Source organism: Mirounga leonina, unplaced genomic scaffold (assembly GCF_011800145.1).
Source record: "Mirounga leonina isolate KUSES-001 unplaced genomic scaffold, KU_Mleo_1.0 Mir_168, whole genome shotgun sequence".
NCBI lineage: Eukaryota > Metazoa > Chordata > Mammalia > Carnivora > Phocidae > Mirounga > Mirounga leonina.
In genome coordinates this window covers 31,881,892-31,895,356 of record NW_023270426.1, presented here as the reverse complement: position 1 = coordinate 31,895,356, position 13,465 = coordinate 31,881,892, and the positions used below count along the sequence as shown (strand labels likewise).

The window sequence follows — 13,465 nt, the reverse complement described above, 5'->3', positions numbered from 1 at the left end:
CTGCCTTCGGCTCAGGTCGTGATCCCGGGGTCCTGGGATCGAGCCCCAAATCGGGCTCCCTGCTCGGCAGGGAGTCTGCTTCTCCCTCTGACCCTCCTCCCTCTCATGCTCTCTGTCTCTCATTCTCTCTCTCGCAAATAAATAGAAAAGAAAAAAAAAAAAAGAAAAGAAAATAGCAGTGCCTTGGGGCGCCTGGGTGGCTCAGTCGTTAAGCATCTGCCTTCAGCTCAGGTCATGATCCCAGGGTCCTGGGATCGAGCCCCGCATCGGGCTCCCTGCTCCACGGGAAGCCTGCTTCTCCCTCTCCCACTCCCCCTGCTTGTGTTCCCTCTCTAGCTGTCTCCCTCTCTGTCAAATAAATAAATAAAATCTTAAAAAAAAAAAAAAGAAAATATGATTTTAAAAGATTCTACAGAACAATATCAAAAAGAACTCCAAAAAGGCAGTATTAGTCCATAAAAACAGAACATATTTTCTATATGGAAACACATGCTATATTCACATTTTCCAGAGCCATAAAGATATTTTTATTCTTTTCAAAATGTGATGAGCAAGAGGCTTTCAAGAGTACTTAAACCAGGGGTGTCTGGATGGCTCAGTGGGTTGGGCATCTTGATTTCGGCTCCGGTCTCAGGGTCATGAGGTTGAGCCCTGCATTGGGCTCCACACTGAGCTTGGAGCCTGCTTAAAATTCTCTCTCTCCTTCTCCCTCTGCCCCTCCCTACCCTCTGCTCACACACTCTCTCTCTCTAAAAAAAAAAAAAAGAGAGAGAGAGAGAGTACTTAAACCAGAATATTTCTAACTTTTACTGTAAAAATTGGCAATGTCTCCTTACTTTTAATATAAATAATTCTTAAAACAGTTCTAGTATATCTTTAAAATCAAATCTCTGCCCCTCAAGGACTTGAGAAAATTAACATATTTCTGTTTCTCCCATTCCCCTTCTCTCTTTCTTCTTCATCTCTCCTCTCATTCTATCTTCTTTTCCTCTTGAATATTTCCCATAACCATCATACAACACTATATTGTATTTTATATTTTGTTATTAAATTTTTCTTGCTCTCTATTTTTTAATATAAAAACTGGTAAGTAGAACATATTGGGTACTTTTTTGCTCTAAAATCTCCACAAATGATGGAAGTAAAGTTCCTTCCTGTGGACAATGGTGCTTGTTCTACCAAGGTTTTCCCTCCAAGGCCCCACTATGTAGTAACCACTGAAACACAGAAACTGGTGACTATGAACTTGGGGACAGCTTTGCAACAGGGGCTGGTTTGTACTGAGAGTGAAGTTGGAATTAACTTGAACCCTTTTCCTCAAGATGACATGGGACTACCCATGAAGAAAGAGCAAAATGACCAGTCTTTTCAAATTCAGTTCTCAATGTGTTTGCTCTCCCTACTCTCTCCTCACTTCCTACTTCTTCCTACTTATGTACTTCTCTTTCATTAGGCTTCCCCTGCCTTTGGCAAACATCATCTCTAACTGGCCTAAGAGAAATGCCAAGAAGACTTATCCAAGACATAAAGGAAATACTCACTAACTGATAATGTCTTGAAGTTTATCTTGGTGCCGTTGGTTCCCCCAGCCCTGGTGCTGGCCATGACTTGAAGAGTATAAGAGGTCTTTCGTGTCAGGGACTCCAGGCCATACTGCAGGATGTTGGAGTTGACTGTCTTGGCTAAAGGAAAAATACAGAAGTCAAACATGATAGCCAAGCCCAAGTAAAAATTGTGCTTTAGGAAGAGTGAAATAAGAGGGACTGGGACCTGTACATCCAGGTCAGCCAATCTAATACCCCAATCCTTCTATCCATGGTCTGCTTAAAATTAGGCTATAAAGATATATCAAAGACCTAAACATAAGAGCTAACACTATAAAATTCTTAGAAGACAACATAGGGTAAATGGTGGCCCTGAACTTGGCAGTGGTTTCTTAGATATGATACCAAATACACAAGCAACAAAAGAAAACAGATTAATCTGGACTTCACCAAAATTAAAAGCTTTTGTGCATTAAAAGACATTATCCAGAGAGTGAAAAGGCAATCCACAGAAAGGGAAAAAATATTTGCAAATCATATATTTTATAAGGAACTTCTATCCAGAATATAGATATATATATAACTCTTATGACTCAATAACTGAAAGACAAACAACCCAATTTAAAAATGGGCAAAGAAATTGAGCAGACTTTCTCAGAGAAGATATACAAATGGCCAATAAGCACATGCAAAGATGCTCAACATCATTAGTTATTAAAGAAATACAAAACAAAACCACATTGGCAGGAGCCCTGCCATTGAGAAACCATTTCACACCCATTAGGATAGTTATAATAATTTTTTTAACAGAAAATAAGTGTTGGTAAGAATGTGGAGAAATTGTAACTCTTATCCATTGCTGGTGGGCATGTAACATGGGGCAGCCACTATGGAAAACAGTTGGGTGGTTTCTCAAAAAGTTAAACTAGAATTATCATATGGGCCAGCAATTCCACTCCTAGGTATAGGCCCCAAAGAATTAAAAGCAGAAACTCAAAGAGTATTTGCATACCCACATTCACAGCAGCATTAATTACAGTAGCCAAAAAGTGGAAACAACCCAAATGCCCATCAACTGATGAATGGGTAAACAAAATGCAGACTGTCCATAGAATAGAATATTCTTCGGCTATAAAAAGGAATGAGATATTATTACAATCTACAAGATGGATAAACTTTGAAAACACAATGCTAAGTAAAAGAAGCCAGATAGGGCGCCTGGGTGGCTCAGTCGGTTGGGCGACTGCCTTCGGCTCAGGTCATGATCCTGGAGTCCTGGGATCGAGTCCCGCATCGGGCTCCCTGCTCGGCAGGGAGTCTGCTTCTCCCTCTGACCCTCCTCCCTCTCATGCTCTCTGTCTCTCATTCTCTCTCTCGCAAATAAATAAAATCTTAAAAAAAAAAAAAAAAGAAGCCAGATACAAAAAGCCTCATATTGTATGATTCCATGTATATGAGATAGCCAGAATATGTAAATCCAAAAGATGGAAAGCAATGTTGTGGTTTCTAGGGACTGTGGGAAGAAGACAATGAGAAGAGATGATTAATGGGTACAGGTTTCCTATTTGGGGTGGAAACAGGTAGAGATGATGGTCGCACAACATTACTGATCTACTCAATGCCACTAAATTGTACATTGTTCAATGTTTTAAGTGGTAAATTTTATGTTTTATGTATTTTACCATAACAACAAAAAAAGTTAGCCTAAATAGGAATCCAAGCCTAGCCCAGAATTTAGGATGTCAGTCGATACTGTGGATTCAAGACAGAAGTATGACTTGGCAGTGGGCAATAGGAGTCAGGGTAAAGGGTCCTGCACTGAGGTAAGTGTCACCACTCTACTCTTTAATCCAGGCACACCCCATTCTGCGTTAATAATTGGAAGGTTCCCAGGAGACCCACTTGTTCACAGCCTGACCAGGACAAATTGTATCAACTCCTGTGGTTCCTCCAGGATTCTTAAGTACAGTCACTTCACTCTCATTTGACTCCAAAAAGCTCAAGAGGTAGGTGCGCCTGGGTGGCTCAGTCGTTAAGCATCTGCCTTCAGCTCAGGTCGTGATCCCAGGGTCCTGGGATCGAGCCCCGCATCAGGCTCCCTGCTCCACGGGAAGCCTGCTTCTCCCTCTCCCACTCCCCCTGCTTGTGTTCCCTCTCTCACTGCGTCTCTCTCTGTCAAATAAATAAATAAAATCTTTAAAAAAAAAAAAAGCTCAAGAGGTCAGTGCTCTTGGCCTCATTCTCAGAGAGGGTCAAAGAGGCTAAGTGACTCATGCAAGACTGTAGGGCACCAACCCCTATGGCAGGTGTATCCATAGTATCTCTCTGGGGCTTGGGGGTGTTCCAACTTGGCTACAAGCACACTTACAGAACTCCTTTCCATCTTCAGCTTGGTAAAATATGGTGTAATTGCTGATGAAACCATTTCTCTGACTCTTGGGAATCTCCTTCCATGTGACTGTGACTGTCTTCACACCAATGTTGTCTGCCTCAGTTACAGGACCCACTGATGGAACTTTACAGGCCAGGGAGAAAAATAATAAGGACTGAATCACAGCTAAGTAGATCCTTTCCCCACAAATGTTGGGGCTGGTACTCAAAGCAAAATCGGTGTCAGAGCTGGGAGGTAGGGGCAGAGTAGGGACACAGCACACCACCTTGTTTGGGAACATAGTTTTCTGGAATCACCCATCTTGCACAGAAGAAAAACACTGGCAAAGGCCTGCAAAAAAGTACTTTCTTACAGAGCCCTCACTGTCATTTGGCATTCAGCTTTCACTCATAGCGGCAACAGCTATTACCAGATACAGCTGAAGGACATGCCCCCATGGGTTACCTTTGAGCGACAGGATATATTTTCTAATGTTGAATCTGGAAAAGGTGAACTTCCAAGTGATAAAAATGAAGTCTGAGCAATTCATTAGTACAACCCTTGATTACTGCTACACAATTAAAAATAATTTTTTTAGCATCTCCAACCTATGATTAACTCTGTAAGGTCCCTAACTTGGTCTTAAAAAAGTGTTGTTTCTGCTTACAGGGCTATTGGCACTAAGCTCCTTTGTGGGGTTGGACAAACTATTTCACCTCTCTGAGCCTTGATTTTCCATTTGTAGAATGAGGGGCTTGGACTTGAGGATCTCTAAATTCTACCCCAGCTTTGAAATCCAGTGAACCTACAACCTGACCACAATTGTGTCAAGCATATGTAGCTTACAAGCTGAAGGTGCAGCACAGCTAAGCACTAAGGCAACTGTGAATGAGCTATAGAAATTCACAGCCTTGTCTGGATGTTGGACAGGCCCCAGGGTTTCCTCGCCCCACGGGGCCTTTCCATACATACTGCCTTCTCGGACATAAGCCTGGATGGAATACGACTTGCCCACTCGGTCTCCCAACACTGGATACACAGAGATGTTATAGCACCAGAAGGGCTTTAACTCATCTGTAAAAAAGAGAGAGAGAGAGACAGAAAATAAGCCTTAAGCTCAGAGCCTGGCAAAGGAGATCTGTTAGACCGAGTTACATCTACGACTACGGAACATACTCTATTTCTCTACAGTTTCCACATCTGGAATAATAAGGAGGTTAGGTTGGATGGTCTCCAATGTCTATTCCAGTTCTAACCTTTTAAAATTAATTCTTAGAACTAAGTCTTCACTACTCTGATGAAATGACAGAGCCACCCAAGAAGGGAAAAGTAAGAGATCGGGTCCCTCCTCCATCATAGATTTTGTTACATGATTTGGAAGCACTACAGAATAAAACTTAATCCTTCTGTCAATAGCATATCAACCTGAGAACTCAAGTACCATGAATTCTAGCTCCTCTACCATGAACCCCTGCATGAGTATAATTCTTTATATGGGTGCCATTAAGTATTAAGAAATGGTTGGACGGACAGGATTGGGAGGGTGAAACCTCACTCATCTGTCTTTCAAGGAGCAGGGACTTTCTTAAAAAGAAGACTATTCTCTATATCATTCACCTGGAGAGGGGACCTAGATCTTAAACAGGGAACCAGAACTAAAAGGGTAGCCTGGGAAGGACTGATGAGAGACAAACGCTAGTGTTACCCACATGATCAAGATATCGAGGAAGGGCTCTCTGACGGTGAGGTCACCATGGTGTTTTCCACTTGGAAACAGACCAGATACCTGGTCTGATATCCATGGCTTCCTGGCCCAGCCTAAGTGGGAACCACCAAGAAATATGGCACTTCACTTTGTCAAATGCTATTCCCCCATATCTACAGCTTTGAAGTCAAAGTTAAAGATTTTAAAACCAGTGGAAATGAAACTGAATCCTATATAGAGGGAACTTGTGGGGTCCACAGTGGCTACCTTTCTGGATTGTCCAGTTCCTGGCCTGAGACACAGATTCCCAGGAAAAAGTGGAGGACTCTGAGTCCAAATCTGGGAACCATTCAACCATCCATGTGTCCACCTCTGGAGCAGAGCTTTGCCACTCCACCACCAGCTGGTCCCGAGTGAGGCAGGCCTGCATGGCCTCAATGCACTGAAATGCTAAGAGAAGGGGAAAAAAGAGAGAGAGAGAGAGAGAGAAAGCTGCCCAACTCATTCTCCAAATGCACCAGCCACACTGGCATCCATTCACTGCCCAAATCATAAAGAAGGTCAAAATTCAGGATCTCCCCTGCAGCCTCCGCTTATGGTGCTGTTTCCATCCTTTTTACTGTATCACTTTTCCTTGCCTCCCACTTTTGATGATTAAGTACCTTCTTAATCTTTCCTTATGTCCCCAGAATTTACCTGTTTCCGAGAAAAGATCTCACTAGAGAGTTGCTGACTCACAAGACTTACCTTCCACAGGTGCTTGTGCAAGTAAAAGGAAGCGAGTCTAAGACAAAGAATGAATCTCTAAAAGCAGAATTTCAGGTACCAGTAATTCTATGGCTGGGAGCTGGGAAATGGTGCCCCTGCAGTCATACCTGGGAGCTGGCTTCTAATTTCGACTATCCAGGCTGGCCCCACGCAACCCGGCTACAGACTGCTATCCACAAGGCAGTGAGAACTGTACCTGTACCACACCCTCCAAAGCACCTAGGTATGGACTGATATGCAGAGGACAACATTTTCTGCAGGCCTCACCAAAAAACTCATGTTTGGAAACAAGCAACAAGGATTCCTGTAATAGAAAAGTTATAAATAAAATCTTTAAAAATGGGGGGGAGGGGCACGCCTGGGTGGCTCAGTCAGCTAAGCGTCTGCCTTCAGCTCAGGTCATGATCGGGGTCCTGGGATCGAGTCCCACGTCGGACTCTCTGCTCAGCAGGGAGCCTGCTTCTCCCTCTCCCTCTGCCTGCCACTCTGCCTGCTTGTGCGCTCTCTCTCTCTCTCTCTCTCTCTGTCAAATAAATAAATAAAATCTTAAAAAAAAAAAAAGGAGAAGTTGAACATGTGCGTTCAAATACAATACTTAGGATTTAATTAGAATCAGAGAGCTATCTTATTAAAAATGTTCTAAGTTGGGCGCCTGGGTGGCTCAGTTGGTTAAGCGACTGCCTTCGGCTCAGGTCATGATCCTGGAGTCCCGGGATCGAGTCCCACATCGGGCTCCCCGCTCGGCAGGGAGTCTGCTTCTCCCTCTGACCCTCCCCCCTCTCATGCTCTCTCTCTCTCATTCTCTCTCTCAAACAAATAAATAAAATCTTTAAAAAAAAAAATGTTCTAAGTAAGAAGAGAGGAGAACAACTGGAGGCCATTGTGGCACAGAAGGAGGGCACAAAGGGGTGGGGCCCAGAAGATCACAGGGTGCCACTCTCCCCCCTCCTCCGCCCCTTACCACCCACAATATCCCTGAGGCTTCAAAACTGCAATTAGCAGAAAGTATGCTTCAATAAACACAAAAGACAGTCCTGGATACAGGCAGGAAACAGTGTCTTTCAAAAAAATCAAAAAGCCTTCTGAAGCTAGAAGCCTAGGCCAAGTGTAGGGATTTGGTGTGAGGTCTGGGAGTACTGAATCCTGCTATTTCTAGGCAACAAGCCCTAGCAAGCTGTGTGCATATTTAGGAGCCTCTGTTCTTGAAGGTCACAGTTTATGAATCTTTTTCTCAAACTGGGCCTTTATGAGACACTCCAGCTGCTAGTCCCAGAAGGAAGGCCAGGTAATTTGTCAATTTCCTGAAAGGGTCAGGAAAAGCAACTGAGGCATATAGGAAATGTGAAGCTGGAATAGGGGTGGGTGCCAGGACATCAACCCCCTGTGATCCTTAGAGCTCCTATTACCCCCACCCCCGCTCATAGCCTCTAAGCATCCTCATTTACCATTCCAGTCAGGCTAAAAGGCATTTCTAGAGCTTCTAGAATCCTCCCTAACCTCTGGTAGCAGGTAATGTTCATGCTCCCTGATCTTCTCAATTCCTTCTTACTATTTGTGTGTGTCTGTATATTTTGCTTGGTTGGAAGAACTGTGTGATGTAACTCACACTCCAGAGTCCCTTTGCAGGTCATGCTGGAACGACCCTCCCCAAGATTTTTCTTGCAAATTGTACCCATTATGGTTGAACTCTGTCCCCCCAAAAAGATATCCTCAGTACTGCAGAATGTAACCTTATCAGGAAATCAGATTGTTGTGGATGTTAGTAGTTAAGACAGTGGGTCCTTAACCCAATATGACTGATATCCTCATGAGTGGAATTTGGACACAGAAATAAAGAGACAGAGGAAGCTGGCCACATGAAGACCCAGGCAGAGACTGAAGTTATGCTGTTACAAGCCAAGGAATGCCCTGCCAACACCTTCAGTTTAGACTTCTAGCCTCCAGAACAATGGGACAGTAAATTTCTGTTGTTAGAAGCCACTCAGTCTGTGGTGCATTGTTACAGCAACCCTGGGAGGATCACACAGCACCTTTGGCCTGGCCACCTCCCCTTTCCTGGCCTTGTTTCGTTCACATCCTTTTCTGGTGTCCTCAGAGGCACTTTTGTAATAATTACTTGCACACAAATCCTGACCTGAAGACAGGAGTGAGTGTTGCTTCCTAAGCCCACACTCCTTTTCTTTACCAACACTGGCTGTCTTCAGAGCAGGTGTCAGGTTGAAAGAGTCAAACATGCTGCAGGGATGAAGGGAACAGCCCGGGCTCTGGGCCAGAGAGGAGTGGAAAAGTTTCAATTAAGCCATAAGTCAACAGTGAAAGGGCCTGGGCAGGGCTAAGGGTGCTGAAAGAGAAGTTTCCAAATCATCACACTGCTGTGTGTAAACTCACTCCTGAATCCTTCCATTGTTCAACAAGAACATCTGAACAATTTCTCCAAATACAACATACCCCCAGGTGTAGTAGAAAATCCATATTCTTCCTGGGAGAGGGGGAGAGGGGCTTTGACTGCTAACACCTTTAAGTTCTTGGGGTTTGCATGAAGGCAGTCACTGCGGGCCATCAAATACAGCCCTCAGGCACTATGGTGCCTCACCTTAGCTGTCCGAGCCTACCCTCAGCTCTGCCCCGAGTCTCAACCACCTTCTCATCCCGCACCACACAGTGGCTGGGCTCTTCTGGGCCCTGCCTCAGATCACTCTAGGGCCACCTGCTGGCTAAGGTCCTTTAAAACTCAGAGATGTTCAGGGCGGAAGGAACCTGAAGGTGCATCTATTCCAAACCCTTGTTTTAAAGATGTTAAAATGGAGGCCCACAGAGGTAAAGAACCGGTTCACTGTCAAACAGCATCAAGTCCAAGGTTCTGATATATTGTACAAGGTTGGATCATGCAGACTTGGGTTTGAATTCCACCTGAGCAACCGTGGGCAGATTCCTAAGCTTTCCTGAATCTCAGCGTCATCGTCTATGAAATGACTCTAATAGCATCTACCTCGTAGACCCTTTCAAGATTAGCATTAAATTAACCTACTTCATCTGAGCACAATGCCTGACATAGACTAATGAACAGTATATGATAATTGTACTTCTTAGTGATTGTTACATTTATAACAATTATTATTATTATAACTATTCTCTAGTTGACTCTACCTTATTAAACAAAATTCTGTAAAGCATTACTTTCTTATACGTCTAAAACAGGAGTCTTTAAACTTTCTTTTTTTCTTTTTTTTTTTTTAAAGATTTTATTTATTTATTTGACAGAGAGAGACACAGCAAGAGAGGGAACACAAGCAGGGGGAGTAGGAGAGGGAGAAGCAGGCTCCCCGCAGAGCAGGGAGCCCGATGCGGGACTCGATCCCAGGACCCTGGGATCATGACCTGAGCTGAAGGCAGTCGCTTAACCAACTGAGCCACCCAGGCGCCCGAGTCTTTAAACTTTCTCTTTAAGAAGCCAAATAGTAAATATTTTAGGTTTTATAACACATGTGGTCTTTGTCACAACAATTCAATTCTGCCACTGTTGCACAAAAGGAGACATAAGCAAATGTAAACAAATAGGTGTGGCTGTGTTTCAATAAAACTTTATTTACAAAAACAGGTATCAGGCCAGGTTTGGTCCACAGCTGTAGCTTGCCTACATCTGGTCTGGGATTATTATAACCGATGATCATGCTGACGATTCTGACACAAAGCAAGTACCTTCAGAATTGGGAAAAATTAACAAAAAACCCTATGGGAATTTAGCATAACTTTAGTTAAAATATTATTTTATAGTATTTTTAAAGTTGATAATCCCTGCCTAATAAAAATTTAATCAATCAGAAATTTTATTAAGAATGACAATGGCGGGATGCCTGGGTGGCTCAGTCTGTTAAGCGTCCAACTCTTGGTTTTGGCTCAGGTCATGATCTCGTGGTTGTGAGATCAAGGCCCCACTGGGGTGTGCTCAGCACAGAGTCTGCTTCAGATTCTCTCTCTCTGCCCCTCCCTCCTGCACTCTCTCTCTCTCTCTCTCTCTCTCAAATAAATAAATAAATAAATAAATAAATAAATAAATAAAATCTTTTAAAAAAAAGAATGACAATATTAATAATTAGCATTAGGCAAATCATTTTAAATACACAATCTCATTTCATCCTCACAACAGCTCTGTAAAGGAGGTATTACTATAAAATAGCTCCATTTTACAAGTAGCTGAGTTTTAGAGAGGTTACATAACTTGCCCAAAGTTTCTGGTATCTAGATACCATAGTGAAAAAGCCAAGATATGAATTCAGGGCTGTTGGACTCCAAGACCCATGTTTCTATCCCCTATTCCCACTCCAGGGCCACACCAAGAAACTGGCTTTACTATGCACCAGTGCCTCTACTAACAAAGAATGTTTATTCAATGACACATGCATTTGTCAGAAACCTCATCACTAGAGGTATTGGATAGAAAGTAGGATGCCAGGAACTAAGGATGGTGGGGAATATTATTAAATACTACAGTAATGTCAACTGTAGCTCAAAACACAGATTATGTATACAATTGACCCTTGAACAACGTGGGGGTTGGGGCACCAACCCCCTGGGCAGTTGAAAATCTATGTATAACTTTTGACTCCCCCAAAACTTAACTACTAATAGCCTACTGTTGACTGGAAGCCTTACTGATAACAGAATGGATTAACACATGTTTTGTATGTTACATGTATTACGTATTGTATTTTTTTAAAACATTTTATTTATTTATTTGAGAGAGAGAGCGTGTGCACAAGCAGGGGGAGCAGCAGGCAGAGGGAGAGGGAGAAGCAGGCTCCCCACTGAGCAGGGAGCCCGATGTGGGGCTTGATCCCAGGAGTCTGGGATCATGACCTGAACTGAAGGCAGACGCTTAACTGACTGAGCCACCCAGGTGCCCCTGTGTATTGTATTTTTACAAAAAAGAATGCTAGAGAAAATAAAATGTTATTTAGAAACTCATAATAGAAAATACATTTATACTATTGTACAGTAAAAAATTTGCATATAAGTGGACCCACCCAGTTCAAACCCATGTTGTTCAAGAATCATCTGTATATAGGAGTTCTAAAATGAGGCAAGGGAAGAAACTGGTTCAGTTTAAGGGGAAGAGGAAGAAGGGAGTATAGGCAAATAGGTCTAGAGCTGATAGTACAAAGGCCTGAACCAGTCTAGGTCTAAGTAAAGAGAAGTAAAAAATTGGAGAGTGCATTACCTAACTATGATGTGTTTCAACAAATAGTTACCGAGCACCTTTTCTATGCCAAGTGCTCTATGCCTGTTCTAGGTGTTGCAGATGGGGGGGGGGGGGTAGTGGTATGAGGAAGAGGAAGAGGAGGAAAAGAAAAACGGACAAAAATCTCTGCACTCAAGGAACTTGCATCCAACTGAGGGAAAGATAGGTATTAAACAAAATAAAGGAGAAAATCTATATAATGAGAAACAGTAAGATTTATAGAGAAAAGAAAGTAGGAGAGAAGAAATCCCTTGCCTGCAATTCCTTGACTAAGAATCAAAGAAGGTATTTTATTCTCACATGCGATATAAAAGATGAGTTTGCCTGGGATCAGTAAAATGTTTAAAACTACTTAATCAAAAGCATAAGGAGCACTTTATTGACAAGTATAAACATCAGAAATTTTCTTAACTTAGGAGTCACATGGAAAAAAGAACATGGAAGAGTGAGCAAACACAGGCTGGGACTTTGTCAATACTGTGAGAGGGAAAACTCAAAAGAGAAGTTTCTGCCACTGAGGACAAACGTGGTTTATCAGATAGTTTTCTATGGCTCACTCAGACCAAAGCAAGTTCAAGCTGCTTGCAGAACTTTTAGGTGTATGACTTTGTCTCATATGACTTTACGAAGTCTCTGCTTTTCAACACAGGCTTTGTTCCAAAGGAAGTGTATTTCAAGGGGCTCATTAATTACCACAAGATTTTGGTCTCCTCACCATAACCTAAAAAGCTCCCACTTCATTTTCATTTTGACTTGAGAGAAAGAGCAATCCTTGAGGGGACTTCCTGGCCAACTCGTTGGGACCAGGCATCTAAGTAAGAAGTTTACACTCTACTTACACTTTTCATCAATAGCTGGAATCCTCAGGGTGGCCACCGGAGATTCCCCAAGAGAATTATAAGAAATCACATACACCCAGTGGGTCTTGCCTCCCAGATACAGTTCATGCGTCTGGTTAGTGGTGTTCACTGTTTCTGTGAGATTAGTGTTGTTTTCTGGAAAGTACCATATGTTGTAGCCAAGGGCCTTCTCCAGGACCGGAGCTCCGCTTGCCTTCTGAACCCAAAGGAAACAAAATGTATTGCCAGAAACACGAAAAGATCGGCACTGAGATGGTAATAAATATTTGGTGAGCATGAGGGATGAGGGGTAATGTTAATTATTAGGTGCTAAACTACAATTAGGTCATCACCCTTCTGGGATGAGTAACACACCCCGTGTTGTGTTATTAATCCTTCAAGGGCCAAAAGAGATTTGATAAATGGTCCCTTGGTATCAACCCTTAACAGAAGTCTAATTTCATGAGGCTTCACTAGGAGAAGGTGCAAGCCAATGTAAGCAAGTCATTTTGATGCTTATCTTTCTTGCCCTCCCACATGCACAGGACAGTATAAGCTAAAAATGGGAGGCATTCACTCCAAGAATCCCAATTCTGTTCTAGCCCTGGAAGCTTCTCTGGAAGTTTCCAAGGGTTGGAAAGTACCTGTGCAGTTACATAAAAAGCAGCATGCCTCCTCCTTCGAGAAAGGAGCGAGCTTCCCTGGACCAGCCATACCAGATAGCCCAGCTAAGAGGCCTAAAACATTCACGGTTGCCCTACCAGTCCTAAACCTGTGGTGAGAAGCCTAAGGTGACCCCAGGGATTCCAAGCCAAACTCTTCTTTTCAGCCTCGAACCTGAACCTACTAATCATATGTTTTTGCCTAGGGATCACCTTGCTGAGTATTTCCCAGGAATTATAGGGCTTTCCAGTTGTTCACTTTGTGTTACTGACAGCACACACGGATGGAGTAAAGTGACTGAATGTAAGGTCAGACAGGACTTTAGAAGTCACTTTG

At 43.0% G+C, this 13,465-nt stretch overlaps 1 protein-coding gene across 1 annotated transcript in view; it reads right to left on the bottom strand.

Annotated features, from left to right (window-relative positions):
* IL31RA (interleukin 31 receptor A) overlaps positions 1 to 13,465 on the bottom strand; it is a 54,655-nt gene that overhangs the window by 4,719 nt on the left and 36,471 nt on the right. The window contains exons 8-12 of the mRNA XM_035015058.1: positions 12,467 to 12,683; positions 5,888 to 6,070; positions 4,888 to 4,989; positions 3,913 to 4,059; positions 1,542 to 1,682 (exon numbers count right to left, since the gene is read on the bottom strand). Of these exons, the coding sequence (XP_034870949.1) occupies positions 1,542 to 1,682; positions 3,913 to 4,059; positions 4,888 to 4,989; positions 5,888 to 6,070; positions 12,467 to 12,683 (790 nt within the window). The remainder of the gene's footprint in view (positions 1 to 1,541; positions 1,683 to 3,912; positions 4,060 to 4,887; positions 4,990 to 5,887; positions 6,071 to 12,466; positions 12,684 to 13,465) is intronic.